The sequence below is a fragment of the Canis lupus genome, chromosome 7, assembly GCF_003254725.2.
Source record: "Canis lupus dingo isolate Sandy chromosome 7, ASM325472v2, whole genome shotgun sequence".
Classification (NCBI taxonomy): domain Eukaryota; kingdom Metazoa; phylum Chordata; class Mammalia; order Carnivora; family Canidae; genus Canis; species Canis lupus.
In genome coordinates, this window is record NC_064249.1 from 55,513,952 (window position 1) to 55,537,231 (window position 23,280).

A 23,280-nucleotide genomic window follows, 5' to 3' on the forward strand; every position below is an offset into this window, starting at 1 on the left:
AAAAAAAAAAGAAGGAACTCTTGTATGGCAGGTTGTGCTCGTATACCTCTGAGGCATGAGCAGACTCCTTTCTATATACTGTACTTCCACTCAATGAAGGAGGGCTCCTAAGTGCACATAAATTTAACATTCAGTGAACCAGGTGGTGCTCAGCTCATGATGGCCAGCTGGATAAAGAGTCAGGAGCTGTTATCGAAAAGCAAAGCTACCCTAGGAAGAATACGGGGCCCTGTGCTAAATCATGTTTTTTACTGATAGAATTTCTCTGGTTGGAGGTTACCCCAGACTCCATGTCCAATCCTGAAGTGCTACAGATACCTAGAGTACCATCTGATCTATTTTTGTCTTCACAAAGGTCAAGTGGAAAAGCCACTTCCATTGCAATCAAAACCAGATGGAACCTACTTGGTGATGTGCCTCCTTCTTATAAAGAGGTCAAGTTTTAAGAACTTATCCTTCACTTTGGAAGGGAAAACCTGAATTGCTCTTTACTTTTTTATCTTCTATATTGGTTTTATCATTTTAAAATCAATGCTCTTTAACTTTTTATATATAACTAGGTATATACACATAGATATTTAAACTCCTTATAGGAGTTGTTGTGAATGATTGACTTCAAAATATTGCATCATTCTTTTATACATGTTTGAGATAGCATTACTTAAATAGTATATAGTCTAGATAATACTTTGCAAATACAAACAAAAACAGAAGATTGCTTTGTTGATTATCTTTTCAAAGATTTTTGTAGTGTTAAGGACTTAGAAGTGCAAGAGTTTTGTAATCAGCAACTAAAATGTTTGTAAGAAAACAGAAGATAAAACTCAGACAGTGCTGTTTACTTAATAACAGTATTATAGAGGGTGAGTAAAATAGAAATCAAAGAATAGAAAAGTCATCAGAAGGATTTGAAGAAAGGAAACAAGAAAAATGAAAAATAAATTTCTAGGTGGCAACTACAAATGGACAAACAGTGATAAAGACAGGAATGTGTCAAGGTCTTGGGCTGGGGGAGGAATGGGGCTGCCCAGCAAAGGATCAGTTGATCTATATGTCTATCTATCTATCTATCTATCTATCTATCTATCTATCTATCTATCTATCTATCATCTATCCATCCATCTATCATCTATGTATAATCTATCTCTTTGTTTCAAGTATTTATTTAAAATCTAGTTAGTTGACATATAGTGTAATATTGGTTTCAGGAGTAGAATGAGTAGAATTTATCACTTACATATGACACCCATATAATTTGCAATTTATATGTAAATTCATCACTTACATATAACATCACAAGTGCACTTCCTAATACCCATCGTCCCTTTTTGCCCATCTGCTGCCCACTTCCCTCCAGCAACTCTGTTTGTTCACTGTAGTTAGTTATGGTTTGCCTCCCTCTCCCTTTTTTTTCTTCCTTCCCTTGTCATTTGTTTTATTTCTTAAATTCCACATATGAGCATATAGTATCCTTCTCTGACTAATTTATTTCACTTAGCATAATACACTCTGGCTCCATCCATGTTGTTGGAAATGGTAAGATTTAATTATTTTTATGGCTAAGTAATATTCCACCATACACACACACACACACACATATGTATGTATGTATATATATATACACATACATACACACCACTTCTTTATACATTCAGTAGTTGATAGACATTTGGGCTCTTTCCATAATTGGGCTATTGTTGATAATGCTGCTATAAACATCGAGGTGTATATACCCCTTTGAATCAGTATTTTTTTATCCTTTGGATAAAGGATAGCCATAGTGGCTGCACCACTTTGCATTCCCACCAACAGTGTAAGAGGGTTTGTTACCCTTTTTCTGTATCCTTGCCAACATCTGTTGTTTCCTATGTTGTTATTTCTAGCCATTCCAACAGGTGTGAGGTGGTATCTCATCATAGTTTTGGTTTGTCTTTGGATGATGAGTGATGTTGAGCATCTTTTCATGTGTCTGTTAGCCATTTGTCTGTCTTATTTGGAGAAGTATCTCTTCATGTCTTCTGCCCATTTCTTAACTGGATTATCTGTTCTTGGATGTTGAGTTTGATAAGTTCTTTTTAGATCCTAAATACTAACCATTTATCAGATATGTCATTTGCAAATATCTTCTCCCATTCTGTAGGCTGCCTTTTAGTTTTATTGATTGTTTCCTTTGATGTGCAGATTCTTATTATCTTGAAGTTCCAGTAGTTCATTTTTGCTTGCCTCCAGAAACATGTCTAACAGGAAGTTGCTATGGCTGATGCCAAAGAGGTTGCTGCCAGTGTTCTCACAAAGGCAGACTGGATTGCCTGCTTCATGTTGCAGGGTAGAGGTAGCTGTGGTGTAAGATGTAGGGTATGGACATATGATCTTACTCATACATGGAACTTAAGAAATAAAACAGTTGAACATAGGAGTAAAAAACAGAGGGGAATCGTAAAACAGACTTACTAAAGAGAACAAACTGAGGGTTGCTGGAGAGGAGGTGGATTAAATGGATATGGGTTAAATAGGTGTGTATTGGGAAGGGCACTTGTGATGAGCCCTGGGTGTTGTATGTAACTGGTGAATCACTAAATCCTACACTTGAAACTAATATTACACTGTATGTTAACTAACTGGAATTTAAATAAAAACTTGAAAGGAGGGGAAAAAGATGTAGGGTATAGTCTAGCAATAGATATGCTTCCATTTTTTTTTTTTTTTATAGGGGACCCTGGGCTGGGAGAAGACTTAGAGCAGAGATCAGGAGTGACCAAGTGATGAAGGGGACTGGCACCTAAATTCCTTTTTGCAAGTAGATTTTGAAGGATTTAAAAAATATATTTTTCATTACTAAGGTACCAATCTTTTGACACAGGGTTATTTACATCTATATTTTGGAATTAAAAGTTAGCTTTTTGGTGAGATATTAAAGGGCAATTTTCTAAGGAAGCACCAAAGGACTAGAAGACTATGGTACATTTGAGAGAAAACAACAAAAAAAGCTTTTTGGACCCTATAAGCATCCGACCTGGATTTCCAGACTAAATTTCCAAGTTCCAATCTTAAAATGAAGAATATATACATATATATTTCCCTATTCATTTTGCCCAAGGCAAGGCCATTATGAAGAACTACTGAAAGTAACTGAATAAGAATGTAGGTCAGATGCTTTGGGAGATTTCAAATATATCTACATCACATTATTTATATATATATAGATAGAGAAAGGGAGACAGTGATGCATACACATATATGTATGTTTATATATTTAATTCCACACACATCATACTTGCTGTAATATTTCATTCTCTTTATATAGAGAGAGCTAACCATTGACTCTTCTGATGACATTAGACATAATTTAAACAATTAGTACTTCTAGGGTCTGTACTAATTGATGGAAGGCATGGGGAGTAGGGAAGGAGAAAGAAGAAAAAGAAAAGCTGGCTACTATGGTTAGTGACACTGTACCTCACAAGCAAGAGCCACAGCTCAACTCACTTGGATGGCCCTCTCCATAGCGCTGGATCCATCCCAGCAAAAACTAACCTCAGAGTAATGCAACCCAAACATCCAACGGCCCTCCTGATGTCACTGGATTCCACACTACCCATCGTTACATTCTGCATTCTCTTCTGTTGCTAGGTACCCTGGGCACTCTTAATTTCTAAAGCTCCAGGTGCCGTTTCCTGCCACACCCCCCCTTGGATTCAAACACATAATTTATAGTTCCAATGCTATGGTCCCCAGGCTGAAACTTGAGAGAAGCACCAGCATTGAATTGGGCCAGTGAACCTAACGGCTATACCTACAGATCTCAACACTGTACTCTTTGTGTAGCAGCTGGGTACCCACACGCCAGCAGCCACTTAGGATGGAGCAAATGATCTTGGGTAAGGAAACAGATTTCCCCTTTAAAGCAATAAACTGATATGAGTTGGCTCTGAATAGGAGTCTCAGATTTGTGGGTTCAAATTCTGAAAAAGTATCTTTAAGAGAAAATAAAAATTGCTAACATGGTCACAAGAAATCAGACAATAAAAATGGTTAATTTAGCTTCAGTTTAATGTCTGATCACTCTTTATATTGAATTTTTCTAATACTGACATCAGAAACTTTGTTTTAGATTTTGATTTATAAAATTGTGGCATGTAACATGATTGATTCTTTTACCATTTAAATGATAAAATGTGTGAATATATATTTTATACAAATAAAGCATTTGCTCTTCATAAAACATACTGATTTACTCACGAATGAGATATGGAAAGCTGTGGAATTCAGTTACCTTGGTAACATCTGGAGTGAACTACTCTGTCTAAAAATATTTTCTCCTTTATTGTTTATAATTTATACCAAAATTATAAACATATGACTTTTATTAAAGATTCTCTTCATAGATGATAATGTTTATCTTCTTTAAAATGTGAATAAATAGTACACTCTTTAGTAAATATGTATGATGATTTCAGACTAAAGACAGAGATGTACCAGATTTGATAATTAACTATAATAAATATTGGATTTGTTTTATGCTAGTAGAGATTTGGTTTTATTTTATTTTTTAAAGATTATTTATTTATTTGGGAGAGAAATAGAACACAAGTAGGGGGAGGAATAGAGGGAGAGGAAGATGGAGAAATAGGCTCCCCGCTGAGCAGGAAGCCCAACCCAGACATGGGCTCCATTCCAGGACCCTGAGATCATAACCTGAGCCACAGGTAGACGCTTAACCAATTGAGCCACCCAGATGCCCCTAGATTTGGTTTTAAAATGTGTGATATACTTTTAGGGTTATTCATTCTTTTAATATAAGAATGAAATTTCCTTACATAAAATGTTTAACATTTTTTTTTTTTATGTTTAACATTTTTTAAAGGATTCTAGTACACAAATGTTAAATCACACTTTTTGTGAATTTAATAATTGAAATAATTGAGCTGGAATGTGTCCACTATGCTCTTCTTTGGACTTTTGTGGAAAGAAAGAAATAATCTGAAATGAGCTTGCATGCTCTAGCATTGGATTCGACTTCATATAAAGGATATGCAGAATTTTCTGAATTACTTATATAAATTATTGCCCTCTTTATTTCAAAAGCCTTACATATTTCATGATTAAAAGATTTTTTTTTGATTTCTCAATAGCTATGGAACATGCTAAGTCATATTATTTATGACAGGGTTTCTTTAATTCTCTTATGTATGTTTTCTTTCTGCATGAAGTCTTTTGATGAATGGGAATGTAAAAGGAATAATTTATTAGGAGCATCTTGACATTTGAATACTTTTTAACTTTTCAAAAAATAATTTTAAGATATTAAGTTCTTAAAATACTATTTTACTGAAATTCAAGCTCCATGCCCTTTGTTTTTGTTATCCATTGGAGCTGGAGATCTGGCCTTCCTCCTGGACCTTTGTCTGTCCTGTCTTACCTGTTCTTTTCTTAGGATGATTCTAGTACCCTCTTGTTCTACATTACTGCTGCTTTGACTTGGGCTTTCAACAATGCTGATCCAGAGGGCTTCTGGAGCTCTTAACAATTTCCCCTTTTGTCACCTTCATCCCATACTTCTCATCAGAATCAGAGTAATCTTTTCAAAAGACATTTTCTTTCATATCACTTCTGACAATAAAATTGTTCCTATTTTCTCCCAAGGTCCAATAAAAGCTCTTTATTATACAAAACACATTCTCTGCCTCCCTGTCTATGCTTCCCTTTCTGACTCTCTTGTTCACATTCAGCACCCCAACCTTATTTCTCACCTGCCCCACACTTTCCTTCCTCCAAGATGTTGCACCTGCTAATCTCTAGGTGGGGAATCCTCTCCCCCAACTTGTTCACCTTGCTAAGGCTTACTCATCTTTTGGAATTCAGTTCATATCCCACCTTCTTTAGAACTTCTGTTATGTCTTTACCCTTTGTTTTGGATCCAAACCTTTTTTCTCTGCGTTTTAGTTGCACTTTTTTTCCATCTCTTTTAATTATTTGTGAACTCACTGAAGGCAGAGTCTTTGTTGGCCAAATTATTTAGCCCCCTCTTGGCCAAGCATAGGTAGTCAATAAATATTGGATAAATGAATGAACAGGTGAATTATACCACTCCTTCAGAATTTAAACATTATTTTCATCAATTTAATTGATTAGAAGGCATTAAATATTGCATCCTATGAAGATAAAGCAAACTTGAAAGTGTTCAGAAATCAAAATATTATTCATGCACATCCATATTTTCTATTGTCTTCATCAATAGCCCTTAACTAAAGGAAACAAAGGTCCGTCATAATCTTTTAAAATTAATAGCAAATTCTTACCTTAAAGATGAAGTTAAGAGAAATAGAATTTTATTGTTTCATGTACATTTTGTTTCTTACTCTAATTGTTATTGATGTGTATTTTCTAAACAAGCTTAGAAAGCCAGAAAGTTTTGACAAATTTTGTTTCTTCCCTTTCTTCCCTGTTTTGCTTTTTTATTTTTTATTACTACAGTTATTTTATTTTTGTTATTAGAAAATTATATATGTTGTAAATAATAATTTACAACTTATATAATTTAAAAATCTAGTGTCACTCCAGTTAAGAAGAAATTAATATTGACATTTTAGGCTACATTTTTTTCACTCTATATGGTTATGTGTTTTCTTTTTAGAAAATTGGGATCATTTTGACCATTTTTGTAGCTAGCCTTTTCCATTTAACACTTCATGTTTCCCATTAATATTAATGGAAAATATTCAATATTTCCCATATTCTAATCATTCCAACATATATTCAGTCAGTTTTTTATATTTGGTAATTTCTATCACTTTTGAGTATTTGCTATTGTAAAGAACACTGGTATAAGGGCCTTTTTACCTGCACAGAAATGCACACAATGATTATACTCTTTAGGCTTAGAAGCCCCAAAAGTTTAATGACTGGAGCAAAGGTTATGAGCACTTTTAATATTTTGAATACGAGTTAAACACTCATAAAGCTTGAACCAGCATCTACCCCACTAGCAGGATAGATGATGCTTTTATCAGAGAATTTTCACCAAATCTGGATATTCTCACTAAAAAACAAAAACTATTTGTAAAATAATGATCAAGTTTTCTTTGTTAAATTTGCTTTCCTTTGAGATTACATTTGAGATTGAATTGTTTTCCCTATTTTTCTTTTCTTTTTTATTTTACTCCACTTCTTGTGCCTAAACATGCCTACTAGATTGTAGATAACAGTGGCTGCTTCAAAAGTTTATTTGTGAGGATAGACTACACAGGATATGTAAAATTACCACAATGCCAGGCACATATTAGGAGCTCAGTAAATGTCAGTTGAAGTAGAAGCTGAATGGCACATTAATTAAAATCAAAATATTCTTTCCAACAGATGATTCTGCTGCAGAGAGCTTTAATGGCAATGAGACTCTGGGGCACAATTCGATTGCTTCAGGGGGAACACACAGCAGGGAGATAGGAGACTCCAATGGTGACAGCAAAACTAGACTGGAACAGGATGAGCAGCCACTGAACCTGAGCGACAGTCCCCTCTCAGCACAGCTGACTTCGGAATACAGAATAGATGACCACAGCAGTAATGGAAAAAACAAATATAAGAATCTTCTAATTTCTGACCTCAAGATGGAACGAGAAGCGAGAGAAAATGGAAGCAAGGTAAGGTCACATTACAGTTCTCAGCATTTCTATGTTCATCATGAAGGTCATAAGGAGAAACATATTTATATGAGAGATGATTATTTTTGCTAAAAATATTTTAAGCAAATCCCAATAATATCTTACCAAGAAGTTTATAACCATAGGTATCCTGTGTCCATATAAGCAATAATTTTCAGGAATAACAGTGAACAAAATGGAGAGTGTTTCAGACAAAGCTGTTGGTGCTTTTTTTTTTTTTTTATCCAAATTCAATCAGCCAACATATTACATCATTAGTTTCAGATGTAGAGTTCAAGAATTTGTCAGTTGCATATAACACCCAGTGCTCATCACATCATGTGTCCTCCTTAATGCCCATCACATTGATGTGTTTTTATACAGGAAATCACTTGATTTAATGTTTCTCCTTCATATAATCTTCTTATGGATCTGTCTCTGGGAGTTTGTTGATCTCAGATGTGAAAATTTAGCTCTCAGAACACAATTATGGACTCTAAAAAGATAACTATATAGTTTCTACTAGACTGATAGGTGTACACAGTAATAAAGTTTCAATTAGACTCTCAAGTTTGCTTTAGAGACCCAGGGACTTCAATCAGTAATTTATTCCCCATACCTGGGAGATGTGTCAGTGTTCTAGATGAAGCCTGCAGATTAAATAACTATTGGAACAAGTAATTTATCACAAACTGAATTATACAAATGAAAACAGAAACATGTTTCAGACATATCTAATTTTCTAGATTCTTTATATTAGAATAAATTACAATCCTCCCCATTCCCAATTGATTTATTATTTTTTCTTCTTATTTTTTTAGTCCTTTTGTTTTTATCTCTTTCTTCATACCCATTTTTAGAAGTACTGCCAGTTCTTTTTTTGTTTGTTTTTATTTAAATTTTAGTTAACGTGCAGCATAATATTAGCTTCAGGTGTACAATATAGTGATTCAACACTTCCATACATCGCCCTGTGGTTATCACAGGTGCACTACTTAATCCCCATCACCTATTTAATCCCCATCCCCCCACTCATCTCCCCTCTGGTAACCATCAGTTTGTCTTGATTAATTTATTTAAAAATTGACTTCACATTTCTATCAGTTTGAAATAATACATGCTGGTGATTTTTGTTTTGTAATTTTTGAATGCATACTTTGAACGCAGTAGTTTTATGGAATATACATTTTGACTCCCTTCCCTCCCCCCCCACTTCTTCTAAACTAGAATTGAAGAACTGATCTTTTGACATAGATTTTAAAGCAAAATGGCTTAATTTGAATTAATTTCTGAATTTGCTGAGGCACTGTACTTCCTAAATTGGCTCTATTTAAATCCTCTTGCTTGCCTGAGGGCATGTTGCTTTATCCTCTTAAGCAAGTCACTGACCTCATCATGCACTTAAGCACTACTGCCTGAGGGACTCTGCTACAACTTTTGCTGGGGTAAATGTGCAAATACGGTCTCCAGTGGTTTAAAGCCAAATCACACAAACGCAAATAATTTTGTATTCAGTAACATGATCTGAATCAAGGTTACATTTTTATAGAACAAAATACCTTTAAGTGTTCTGACCATCTACATTTTCCACCTGGTCTTTATAAATGTCCTTTTTATGCCATGTGTTTGTTGAGTATTTTTCTAAAATTATTCAATAGTTTACCCTTCTTTATCCCCTTATTATAATGATAGAACTATGCTTGTTGGAAACACTGTTGCACATTTTAAAGAGTGAAGTTACTTTTCTACTCTCTTAAAATAAAGTTGCAAAAAGTACAGATTGTTTGGGCAATTTTGTGAGGAGCAAGATGAGAAATGGACCTGGGGAAGAGACATCCCTGGAGAAACAAAAGTTTAATAGTTTGGTAAAGGAAGAAGAGTTCCCAGAACCCACTGAGGAGTAGCCAGAGATATAGAAGAAAGATCAGAAGGATAAAGTGTATGGAAGCTAAGCATAGTCTACCTTTTAAGAAAGAGAGTGGTCAGCTCTGGTGGACAATGCTGATCTATCAAAGAAGATAAAGATAGAAAATAGTTGAGGGACGCCTGGGTGGCTCAGTGGTTGAGCATCTGCCTTCAGCTCAGGGCACATGATTTCCCTGGGGTCCTGGGATTGAGTTCTATATCAAGCTCCCCACAGGGACCCTGGTTTCTCTGTATGCCTGTGTCTCTCATGAATAAATAAATAAAATCTTAAAAAAAGAAAATAGTTGAGTCTGTGAGAACAGTTATGGAGCACATTGGGAGCAGAATCCAGAGGGATTCTTTATTCATTCCTTCAGGGATAAAAGGATATATTAAGTACCTGTCATACTTGTACTAAAGTAGTACGTAGCAGAGACTCTGCAAAGAGAGGAGTCTTTCTTTATTCATAAGATCTTTGGTAAATAATTTTGGTAAAAAGGGGTCCATATATATAGAAAAGTTTCTTAGTAAAAGTATAGGCAAATATCCATTCCTGTATTAAAACCTTGGGAGTTCAAAGTAAGAAAATATTTCTACTGAAAAAATAAGGAGGGCTTCCTAGAGGAAGTGAGTCTTGAATTTTGAAGGAAATGTAAGATTACTCTTTTATCAGGAGTCTCTTGTTGGTCACTGTAAAGGGCCTGGGATGCACAGAGGAGATGAGTTAGAGAATCATTGTCTATTTGGAGCTGGGTGGGACTTCATAGCGTGGTATTTGGGGAAGAACCCGATATCAAAAAAAAAAAAAAAAAAAAAAAAAAAAAGAACCCGATATCATTATGCAACATAGACCGTTAGCCACCATTTAATTTAATTCACTAAATATTGACTGAGGGACTCCTCCATGTAAGGCACTGTTGTAGGAAGCAAAAACATGGAAACGAGCAAACTAGGGTCCCAGACCCTCAAAAGCTTAAAATCTAGCAGGAGAGAGAGGCAAACCCAGGATTATAATGTGATTCCATAAGTGATATGATGGGCAAAGGCAGGGTGAAATGAGAAAAGAAAGGTAGAGCACCTTTGGGGCTATAATGATCTTAAGGTTGACTTTATGCAGAGATTAATGCCAGAATGAATGTGAAGTGTAAGTAGAAGTTATTCAGACAGAGAGGATTATATATGGTAGAGCATGTTTGAAGGCATAGAGGCATGAGAGAGCACACTTGGCATGGAGATTTGCAAGGAGCTTCACATGGCCACAGCAGAGAATACATGTGGAGAAATGGAGTATAAAGAGATTCCATCAATAAAGGTGTCATGGGTCAGTTCAAGGACTTTGGATTGTATCCCATAGGTAAGTTTAGTATGATAAGGTTGTAATCAGGTTGGAATTTTAGAAATATTATCCTGGCTACCTCAGGACAGATAAATAGGATAGGGACTAGGAAATATAAAAAAAAGGCAGAAAACTGGTTAGAGAGCTATAATGGCAATCTAGGGAGACAATAATGCAGGAATACAACAACAACAAACAGAACAGATGGCTTTTGTTCTTTTGATATTTTATTTGTGGAATATATATAGCTCCATAGATTTTATATTGCGAAACTCCTGGGAATGTTTTTCACATACACTACAGTATGAAGAGCCTCTTTCTACCTCCCATTAGGATGTAAATTCTACTATAAGAATCATGTCTACCTTGTTTACTGAGGTATGTCCAGCATCTCGCTTAATATTGGGTACATAGTAGCTTCTTGAATAATTTTGAAGAAATAAAGGTTTATCGAATGTCGTAAGCAGAGAACATTCTAGAATAAATCTAGCCTTATTGGCTTGATTGCCTAGGTGAATGATGACTCCATTTCCCAAGATTCAGGTGAGAAACGTTTGAAGAAGTAGTTTTGTGATACATAAGGTTTACTGTGCCTATGCAGTATCTATTGGATATATTTGATAGACATTGGGGACATATGTGTCAGCTCAGAAGAAATGTCCAGACTGGAGAAAGAAATGTGAAAGATTTAGAAGTGCAGCTTAAAGCTGTTGTGGTTGCTGAAATCACCTCAGAAGAGCATAGACTAAAGAGACAAGAGAGTCAAAATATATCATCCTATAGAAGAATATCAGCCCATCAAGAACAAGTGGCATAAATAGGAGTTTGTAGAGGGGGAAAAAAAAAAAAGAAAAGAAAAGGAGGAAATGAAGGCAAGCAGATAGGAGATGTTTTAGAAGCTAAAGTGTGGGGCATTTCAAAATTGGTATGTAGTTAAATGGAGTAATCCTTAGGTGAAATGCCCCAGGTCTCAACCTGGACGATGGTTAAAAGAGTTAATGCTAAGAGTTGGAGTTAAAACATGTGGCAGAAGAAAGAGCAGAAATAGTGGGAAAGTAGACTGAAGACAGTTATAGAGGCTGAATGGGAAAGTTGAATCATTTTAATTGTGAAGGAGACTGTGTCTGGAATTTTGTTTTAGGGATTCTTCTTGCAATGTGAATTTGTATGCAGAGAGCTCTTGGGTTCCTGGCTTTGGATCAATATTTGCTCTACCTGAAGCTTATCAGGTGAACTTCGTACTAAAGGTTTAGCACTCACCTGTCTAGTTAGCATTACCTTTTGTAATCCTTAGAAATAAACACTTCTTTACAAATTTGTAAAGTGACACTACCAATTTCTCTTCCAGTATTTTTCAGTCTGGCCTCTGTCATAACTTGGAGTAAAAAAGCTTAACTATATAATATCTTTGAAAAACTTAGATTTCTGTGAGTTTGATATAATCTATTTTACAATTGTACTGAGTCATATAAAACAAAAATAATTATAAAGCACTTAAAAACCTGAACAGTGACTAGAAATGCTTAAAAAGAATAGCTGAGCTGGACTATGCCATTTACCAATTGCTTATTATTATGCAAATTCACTCAGTAAACCAGTGAATCACATTAACCAATCTAAAAAATAAATATATTGCATTGAAAGAGTTTAGGTGATATTTATTTTCTGCTAGCAGATGGCCACATTTTTAGAGGACAAATAGTAACATTAGAAATCAGAAGGAAGTAGTAATGTTGTTTAAAAGCTCAGAAAATGAGACTCATGAGCAAACAATAAGAAACAAGTTATATGGAAAAAAAAAGGCTAAGAAGACAAAAATTTGGATATAAACATGTTTAAAATTATTAAGTGAGAATTAAAGCAAAATGAAATCTAACAGAGGGAAATATATAACTTAAAACAATATCATTGATTTTTTGTTTCTCTTTTAGTATCTGTGACCTAGCTGCATTATACTTAAATATGGTAAAATATTCTGAATCAGTCTCCCAAAAGACTGATGTTTCAAGCAATAACTGTGGTAGGAGGGTGATTATTGTTTGAGGGTTAATGTGTCACTGTGGTTACTGCATATTTGGTTTGGTTTTTGGCTCAGTTCCCAAGACCCTTCAATCTTCACTTTATTAAAATATTTTTCCCCAAAGTGGTCCATGAGACATTTTTTTCAGTGAATCTTTCCTTTAAATTCTTACCAAATGGGTAAGAATTGATATTCAAATTAAAGTTTATAAAATACTTATCCTAATTACCATTAAGAATTGCTATGTAATTTTATTTAGACATGATGAATGGAAGCAGCACATTTTTCTAAATATCTCTGTAATATTTAGGTGTAATGAGATTGCCTTTTAAAACATAAGAGCCATAGATTTACTTTTGGAAAAATATTATCTTGGTCTTTCTTCTGTGGATATTTCAGCTCATTATTGTTTTAATTTGGTGATTTTCAATATCTAACTTCTTGATGTTAAAGATTTGGGCATGGATCTTCTTTAGGGTAGAAACAATAGATATATTCAATGAATGTGCACACTGTGCTAGGCACTGTCCTGAGTGCTAAAAAAATTAAAAATTAAAAATTAAAAAAAGTCTCTGTCATTAAGAACTCATTTGACCAGAAAGATAGACACATAAGAAAATAAGTGTGTTATAATACAGAAATTAATTTGTATGTGAATGTGCCTTCTAGGCCTACTAATGGTTAAATAGGAGATAGACACTTGGTGAAAGGGAATAGGAAATCCTCAAAGAACACAGCATTCAATTAAGGCCTAGAAATGTTGAGGTTTGAAGTAGTGAGAGGTAAGTCTGGAATGGTTGTTCAGGGGTGTCAGACTAGGGTAGGCTATGTTTTGGCTAAAGTTCAAAGCTTGAACTTTACTCTATTTGACAGGCTTGCTTAGGATGTAGGATAGGAAAATAGCATGGTCAGATTGTGTTTTAGGGTCATTGTGGCATCTTTGTTACAAGATGGCTTTAAGTGGCATAAAAAGACAGGAAGCTACTAACAGCATGAGGTCTTGCCTTCATGAGGTAGTGGTAGGGATGGAAAGAGCAAAGAATTAAGAAATATTTAGAATATTAAATGGACAGAAAGGGGAGTTTGATTAGTTAAGGGATGGAGAGTGTGAAAGAAACTTAGAGCCAGAAGATAAAGGGTATATCATTTCTGATATTAGGATGTTATGTCAACTCTAACAGTGACAAACACTTGTGTATGCTTTCATGTTCATAACTCAAACCAACTCCATCTAGTAGGAGAGCAAGTCTTTTTTAAACATAAGTGCATAAAATCTAATGGATGCTAAGCTGTTTAACTAATATTAATTATACACATTAATTATACACTTAGTTAAGTGTTAGGGCCTGGTATTGAACACAGGTCTTCTGACTCTGCAGCCCATGTAGTTTTCACTGTACCCACACAATGGTTGATGTTGTGTAGGACTAGTTATTTCTATGTACCATATGGTGACTATGATGAGCAAACTATCCAGACAGGCAGATATTTAAAACAATTAGTGGGGCTGCCCGGGTGGCTCAGTGGTTTAGTGCTGCCTTTGGCTCAGGACGTGATCCTGGAGACCTGGAATCAAGTCCCAGGTTGGGCTCCTTGCATGGAGCCTGCTTCTCCCTCTGCCTGTGTCTCTGCCTTTCTCTCTCTGTGTCTTTCATGAATAAATAAATAAAATCTCCAAAAAAAAAAAAAAAAAAAGAAGAAGAAGAAATCTAAAATAAATAAATAAAACAATTAGTGAATAGTTCCTTGATAAATGGCACATATTTGCAGTGGTGTTTATTATACAGATATTTGTTCTGCTCTCTTCTATGAGATATTTTACATAATAATATACTAGCGCCTCTGTTGGAAAACTAAGCATGTATCCATTTACTGCTTATGTGCATAAATGTAAATAAATGAGTGGTTGAATTAGAGTGGGTCCTTAAAAAGCCCTAAGGTAAATTTTAGACTTACATTTTGTTAACTACCAATTTAAAATGACATCTTCATGTATTTTACATGCATACACATATATTTACATATGTATTATATATAGATATATGGAGAGAATGTGTATATGTTTTATATTTCATACTTATGAGTTATGTGAACTTCAGTTATGCTCATTATTGGACATATTTTTTTCCTTCTGTCTTTAGATCTTTTTTTAATCAAAAGATATATAAGAAGGATATAGTATCAAATGATTTTTTTGTAGTGTCTATCATATTTGCAACCTAAATTTAAATGTGTATAATGCTTTAGCAAAAAAATATGTGCCTTATTCAGGGACTGTTAAATTAACTACTCTGTGGAATAATATAGTTTTAAAAACCGCTTCGTTTTACAGATGAAGAAATTAAGACCTATTCAAGTGACTCTTAACACCCAGATCAGTGTCCTTCTGAATCATGATGCTGTCATGGTTACCACCTGCATATGCTTATATTCTTGATATGTTACTATAAGAAGGAAAGGGTAAAGTCAACATTTGTGAGTGCCTACTATGCATGATACAGTCTATATTTGCTCACTTCACATTTACTATATCAGGAGAATGGAGAAGACAAAGGGCTTCTAAAATTTATACCCTGAAATGTGCAAAGTGAAGTTAGATTTTAATTATCTATATACAGCAAAATATACATTTTGAATTCCCTTTTAAACATATGAGTTCAATTGGTTCACTGCAAAATCTCAAATGATCCTCCAGCCTTCAGTGCTATGTATTGATAAGTATTCTGGTTAGAGTAATACGTTATAAGTTTGGCCAAAATACAAAATAAAGAAAACTGAACAATTATTATCTTTGTCTTTATTGAATGGCTAATCAATAGCTTAAAAGAAATAGTGTTGTATTTTATATACTTTTGTATTTTCTTTCTTTCTTTTTTTTTGGTTTTGGAGTGGTTTTTAAATTTTATTTTGCCTACATATGTGTACTTGCCTGTCTTATGTTTGTATTCTGTCATTTGGAATAAGATAAAATGTTTAAAAATATCATTTGGTCTGTGGATATCTTAAGAATGATAGAGGAAATCTAAGAGAGAAAATCATAATTAATATACCCAGAAGTAACTCATACATGTCTCAAAATAGTTGGTATTACCAGGACTCATTGAAAACACCTTGATATTTACCCAAATTTGGGGAAAGAATAAAAGAAGAAATACCAGAGACCAGGAGTAATACATTCTAATTTGTCTCAATATAATAAAGTTATATTGTTTTCATTAATGTTAAATATTTGATGTCTTGAAGTACATTCCTGAAAGCAATTATCTGTAACTTTGTTATTAGTATGATTTATAAAAACTTTTTTTGAAATAAAGATCTTGGGGTTATTTGGAATCAAGAGAATAATATGAATGAGAGTTTGAAGAAAATAATTAAGTAGTAAAAAGTCATAAACTTTTCATCCCAAGGAATAATAATAATGAAAGATGACATTATTGAGTTCTTACCATCTGCCAGGCACTATTCTAAAAACTAACTCATGTAATCCTCATATAACCCAATGGAATTAGGCTTTGTTATTATTCCCAGTGTTACAGATGGGATAACTAAGACCCAATGACATCACAAATATGGTTACACTAAGAGTTTCTAGAATTTGGATTTAAGCCCCCAATCATTTTGCCCACATTTCAACGATACAATTTGAGTAGAGATCATGGGACAGGGCCTGAAAGTGAGTAGCAAATCTAACTTGGTGCTGAGACTCCCCCAGCTGCTGTTTTATGGCTCATAGTTTCCCTTATCAGAAAGCCACACTGATCAACTCTGTGACTTGGAGCAAGTCTTTACCTTTTAAGCCAGGATATTTCATTAGTAGGGATAGTAATACTTGACCTTTAGGCAATTGTGACAATTAAATAAGGCTATATGCATTGTTTATATAAGCACATAATAAATGGAATTTCTGTGATGGTTATTACTAGCTCCAGAGTTTGGGGCTTAGCTAAATCTCATAAATATTTATTTGGAAAGTTGAATATCCATTTTTTTATAGCCTACAAGTACTTACTGAGATTGGCAATTTGGAGCAGCATTTTACTTTATATTATCTAGTAAATACTACTATATTTTATTTCTCCCTTTAACCCCTTCTTCCTTCCTTATTTTCTTTTAGTTACACCTATTTTCCAGGCATCTGGAATATGTAATACATTCCCAGAGGTATTTTATAGGCATTTATTCTAAGACCTATTTCTGTGTATATATAATAGATACTCATGGAAATAGATCCTAGGATACCTTGCAATTTCTGCTTGTTAAAATCTACCTGACCCTGTTGGAATCTGTCCAATTCAAATTTCACTGCCTTTATAGTATCTATCTTGATTAACTCAGCCAGGAAAAAAAGTCTTTTCTTTTCTGAACTTCTAAGGAGAAAGATCCATGAGGAATAAGGACAAGGAGTCAGGATGGTAAGTTGTATGAGTGGTGGATTGTTTGGTCACACCTAAAGTGATTTACATGCATAAAACTTGCTCCTTACAAAATGTTTGTTGAGCAAAAATGATGCAGTGATGTGGAAATACATCCTATTAATCTTATCCTACCCACTTTCCTATACCAATACTTGCTCACATTGCCACCTAGCTTCTCCAAACTTCCCACTATGTAGTTGACTCTGACCTTAATCTGAAATGTGAGTATGTCCTGTTCCAGGCAATATGTATATGATCTTATTTCTCTGGGCCATGGATTCTCATTATATTTCATCAAAAATAGTGACTCAATTGAATAAGACACCAAAAACAAGCAACAAAATAAAAAAACAAATGAGGTTACATTAAATTTAAAAGCTTCTGTACAGCAAAGGAAACAAAATGAAAAAGCAACCTAAGAATGGTACAAAATTTTGCAAACCATATATCAGATAAAGGGTTAATATGCAAAATACATGAAGCATGAATAAAAGCTCAGTTTAAAAAAACATTTAAAAAGGAGCAGAGGAACTAAATAGACATTTTTTTCCAAAGAAGTCATCCAAATGGCCAAAAGGACATTAAAAGATGCTCAAAAGCACTTATCATCAGGAAAATGGAAATCAAAACCACATTGAGATATCTTACACCTGTTAGAATGCCAATCATCAAGAAAACTAAAGAAGATAAGTATTGGAGAGGATGTGGAGGAAGGGAAACCCTTGTACAATCTTAAAGGAATGTAAATTGGTTCAGCCACTATGGAAAACAATATGGGGTGGGTTTCCAAAAATTAAAAAAATAGATCTGCTGTATGATCCAGGAATTCCACTTCTATGTATATATCTAAAAGAAGTGAAAACAGGATATCAAAAAGATATATACATATCTCATATCTTCTATATATTAATTATGTTTTATTTATTTTACATATATATGAATATTATACAGCCATGAAAAAGAAGGACATCATGCTATTTGCAACAACATGGATGGACTTTGAGGACATTATGCTAAGTCAGATAAGTCAGACAGAGAAAGACAAATACTGTGATATCACTTATATGTGGAATCTATATATAAAAAAAAAAAGCCAAACTTGTAAAAACAGAGTAAGATGGTGTTTCCCAGGGGGAACGGGGGGTAGGAAAACAGGACAGATGTTGTTTTAGGAGACAAATTTACGGGCAGCCCAGGTGGTGCAGCGGTTTAACGCCGCCTGCAGCCCAGGGCGTGATCCTGGAGACCCTGGATCGAGTCCCAAGTTAGGCTCTCTCTGCATGGTGCCTGCTTCTCCCTCTACCTGTGTCTCTGCCTCTCTCTCTGTGTGTCTCTATGAATAAATAAATAAAATCTTTAAAAAAAAGGAGACAAATTTACGACAAATAGTAAATTAGTCTTAGAGATCTAATGCACAGTAAGTGAATATGGACAACAGTATCGTATTATAATAATCAAACTTTGAGACTTGATCTTAATTAATGCCATAACCAAAAAGAAATGACAATTATGTGGTATGATAGAAGTGCTAATTATTGCTATAATGCCAATTATATAACTATATATGAGTGTATAAAATTAACATGTTATACACAAATTTACACAATTTACACAATATCAAATATATTTCAACTAACAAAAAATAATGACTCAAATAAATTGAATTTCTAATACGGTGATTATTGAGGATAGCATCATTGAATGCTGGTAAAGGAGATATTTGGAAGTTTATGAGGTCTTGTGTTGTTATTCTCAAACGTTCACACTAAATGTAAAGAGAACTGATTGGTTTTTAAATTAGTTTCACTTTGATGTTTCAGACAAAACTCTTTAAAACTTAATTTTTTAGAGTAGTTTTAGGTCCACAGAAAAATAAAGAGAAACATACAGACTCCCCATATTCCCCTTGCTCCCATACATGCATAGCCTCTCCCATTAACATCCTTACTGGAGTAGTAGATTTGTTAAAATTGATGAACATATTGATATATCATAATCACCTAAAGTCCACAGTTTACCTTAGGGTTCACTCTTGGTGTTGTACATTCTATGGGTTTGGACAAATGTACAAGGACATATACCCATCATTATACTATCACACAGACAGTTTTCATTACTTTTAAATATTCTCTGTGCTCTCCCTATTTATCCTTTTCCCTGCTTATGACAAATTTTAAAGACCAAAATTAACCAGTGATACTTATTTCTATGTTTTTATTAAGCGGGATATTATTCCTGATGTTAGCCTTCTCATCAGAGACGCCTCTAGAGTATTGAAATAACAAAAGAGGTATTAGTTTGGGGAAACCTAACTAATAGTATTTGGTAAATCATCAAATACTCCTCAGTTCCTGTATAGGCAGGGTGCCATACCAGAGATTGTGGGTGCTACAAAATTGTTTCTGAAAGAGCTACTATGTAAATGAAAACAAAAGGTAAAAATATATGAATGTTTATTATTATGTGCAAAAATGTTCTGTGAAAACACAAAGCAAGCAACTGAAGAAGATTTCAGAGAGGAAAGACTGTATGAACTCAAAGAATAAGGATAGTTGTGATAAGAGAAGTTTGAGGAGGTGAGAAGAGTTAGGTCACAAAAGCAGGAAGGCACCAAAATGACCTGGAAGCAAATAACCATGAATTTGGATGACTCAAGGGTGCATAAAAGCAAGTCAGGGGGGGATATTTTCCAGAGCCAATCTTAATATGCTATTTGGTTTGTATCTCTTAGCGTGGGGAACCATGGAAAGACATGAGCATGAGAGCAGTACAGTGAGAGTGATCTTGGGCAGGAGGATGGATGTCTCAGTACTTCATAGAATGGTTTGAGGATGCTAGAGATAGGAGGTACAGAGAACCCTTCCACGGGAGAGGTACAAGGACCCTTCCCAGAGTAGGGGCAGTGTCAAGTTTGTTTTGAACTTACGGGGTTTTAGGTGCTCTAAGAAGGTCAGTTAGCTATGACTGGATGACAGGTAGAAATGTGAGGCCAATAGATAGTAGAAAAACCGGGAGGAAAGAAGTAGGAGTCATCTGCTGTGTCAACGGGAAGCCAGACAGGAAGTGACCAGCCAACAAACCTGAGCCTTTCTCTATGGATGAAAGAAGAGAAAACAGAAGGGATAGACATGAAACTGACAAAGAGCTGGAAAACAAAAAACCTGGCACATCCACTTCTGGAGTACAAGAAAGAGAGGTGATGGGTCATTTCAGCAGTGGAGGAGAAGAAAAAGTGAAAGAAGGCTTTGACTTGGATGTCCCTGGAGACCATCTAGAAGGCCGTTTCAGTGGAGTGATGAGAACAAAGGCAGATCTCAAAGAACTGAGGCGTGAGTCAATATATGGTTTCCTCAGAAAAAGGCTTGTATAGTAAAAGGTTTTGTTGGACTTGTATGCTTTTTAAAACTGTATGTGGTTAGAGTAATAGTGTTATGAAAGTGAAATAGAAGTTTAAATTAATATTTTAACACAGTGTCTTAACACTGATTTTTCAACTGAATTTAGCAAATAATTTTGGACACCAGTTACATATGGAGCCCTGGGAATGAAGAAATGAAAAAGACAGAGGCTGTTGCTTCAGGGGCTTCAAGAAAAGAAGGGAGACATTAAACACATTACAATGTGACAGTCCTAAGTGCAGTCACTTAGGATAGTAAATAAAACACGTGTCTGAGAGAATGACTCATTTTATTGAGTCGAGTGGTGGAAATGAAAGTTTGGGGGAATCAGAAAAGATCTTTTTTTTTTTTTTTTTTTTTTTCCTGAAAATATCCCACTCTACTTGGGTCTTAAAGGAAAAATAGTTTCCAGCCAGAAAAGGGAAGAAAGATGATTTAAATCTCTGCAATTGACTAACCTATGTGGGCTCAGACAAATTACTTAATCTCTCTAACTAAATTTACTTACCCAAGAAGTGAGGGAGTTATCTTTATTACTAAGGATTCCTCATTTAGGCATCAACATATATTTGCTATTTACTATGTGCCAAGTCCTGAAGTAAAGGTTAGGCACTTGGTAAATGCAATGAGAATCAAAGGGAAAAAAAGCTGTAAAATGTTTAATGTGGACTCAGTACAAAATGAAAGTATCTATCATGTTTTGTGTTGTGAATGTAAATGAATGAAACAATGCAGAAAGTTAAGGAAACGGTAAGCAGCCAGTCATATAAAGAATAGGATGAGTGCATAATGTGTATGAGAATGATGGGTGGTGGAGTGTGCTGTGGACCCAAGGAGAGGCAGGAGAGGGGATGAGGCAGGAGCCAGATCATGAAGGAATTTATGATTTGGCTGAAAGGTTTGGATTTTATCTTAAGGGAATGAGAAGGATTTTTCAGCAGGAGGAAGACGTAATTCCACTTGCATTTTAGAAGGCCAAATAGTAGGCTCTTCAAATTCACTAAGGTGTTTGAGATGGTAAAAGTCTAGTCTTGCAAAATTGATAAAGTAAACTTCATTTCGTCTGTTGAACAAGCATGTACTGAGGATCTATTTGTGTGGTATCATGCTGGGCTCTAAGGATGCAGGGATGAATCAAGGGTAGTCTGTTCTAAAAATCTCAGTCCAGGGGGATCCCTGGGTGGCTCAGCGGCTTGGCACCTGCCTTTGGGCCAGAGTGTGATCCGGGAGTCCTGAGATCGAGTCCCGTGTCGGGCTTCCTGCATGGGGCCTGCTTCTCTATCTGTGTGTCTGTGTCTCTGCCTCTCTCTTATCTGTGTCTCTCATGAATAAATAAATAAAATCTTAAAAAATAATAAAAATAAAAATCCCAGTCCATTGAGTGAAGCAGTTACATAAATACATTAACTGCCTAAAATAAGACACATGCAATAATAAAAATATGCACTGGACTTCATACTTGCATGAAAGTTTTGGAACATTGGAAAACATCAATACAAACCAAAAGATAATCCTTTATTTTATTTTATTTTATTTTTTTTTCATGGGTATTTGTACCACTCCATGATTTTTTTTTAAATTTTTTATTGGTGTTCAATTTACTAACATACAGAATAACCCCCAGTGCCCGTCACCCATTCACTCCCACCCCCCGCCCTCCTCCCCTTCTACCACCCCTAGTTCGTTTCCCAGAGTTAGCAGTCTTTACGTTCTGAATCCTTTATTTTAATACTTGTTCATAAGAAGTTCACAGATTAGGTAGATTTCAAAAATACCAAAAGCAAAATGTAAAATATAATTATTTCTTCACCTCCTTCAAAAATATTATTATGCAGGAACACAATGAGTATGACAGAGTTTTCTTGGCACTCCTCTTTTTGAAAAATAGGGATAACGTTTGCTCCTATAATATTTCATACAGATTTGATAAATATAATTAAAGGATGTCTGTATTGGGAAGGACTGATTCCAGGTTTTAAATTTAAATATAAAGCATGACCATTTTCAACATTAACTTTAGTAAAGTGAGAGTGACTTCTTAATGAAAATTTCATTAATCTACAATGTTCCCAAGTCACATGGTAACTTTTAATGAGTGAGAAAGTAAATGGGGATTTAATTTACTATTTAATGTTTGTATTGGAAGTTCTTATTTAATGCTTATGTTGGAGCTTATATTTAATATTACATATTTTATGTTAAGTGTTTTACATTTTATCCATCGTTTAACATTTATTGTTAAATGAGCCAAGTTTTATGTTGGCAGATAGAAATAAAAGAGTAAAGAAGACAGAGATGGTCCCTGTTTCTCAGAGGCTGGTTGGGTCTGGTTAGGAGGACATGCTGAAATAGGAGCGCTAGGAGAGGCATTGATTGGGATTTGGGGAGTCAGGACCTCCTTTGCAGAAGATATAATATCTAAGTAGGAACTGTGCTGAAGGACTGGTTCCAGGCAAAGACAAAACTTGGAGGAAGGCAGTGCATGGTATGTTTGAGGAATTAAAAGAACTTCGGTATGGCAGGATTTTGGAGTCTGAGGGGGCATAGTGTCAAAACTGCATCTGGA

At 34.8% G+C, this 23,280-nt stretch overlaps 1 protein-coding gene across 16 annotated transcripts in view; it reads left to right on the forward strand.

Moving 5' to 3' along the window:
• Nucleotides 1–23,280, forward strand: part of NOL4 (nucleolar protein 4) — a 522,070-nt gene that overhangs the window by 330,057 nt on the left and 168,733 nt on the right. For 14 of the 16 annotated variants that reach the window (XM_035719007.2, XM_049112792.1, XM_035719010.2 and 11 more), the window contains one exon: nt 7,357–7,640. In XM_035719007.2, coding sequence (XP_035574900.1) covers nt 7,357–7,640 — 284 coding nt within the window. Of the gene's footprint in view, nt 1–3,623; nt 3,879–7,356; nt 7,641–23,280 lie in introns of those variants that run through there. The other 2 variants (XM_025429198.3, XM_035719009.2) reach the window with 2 other exon arrangements.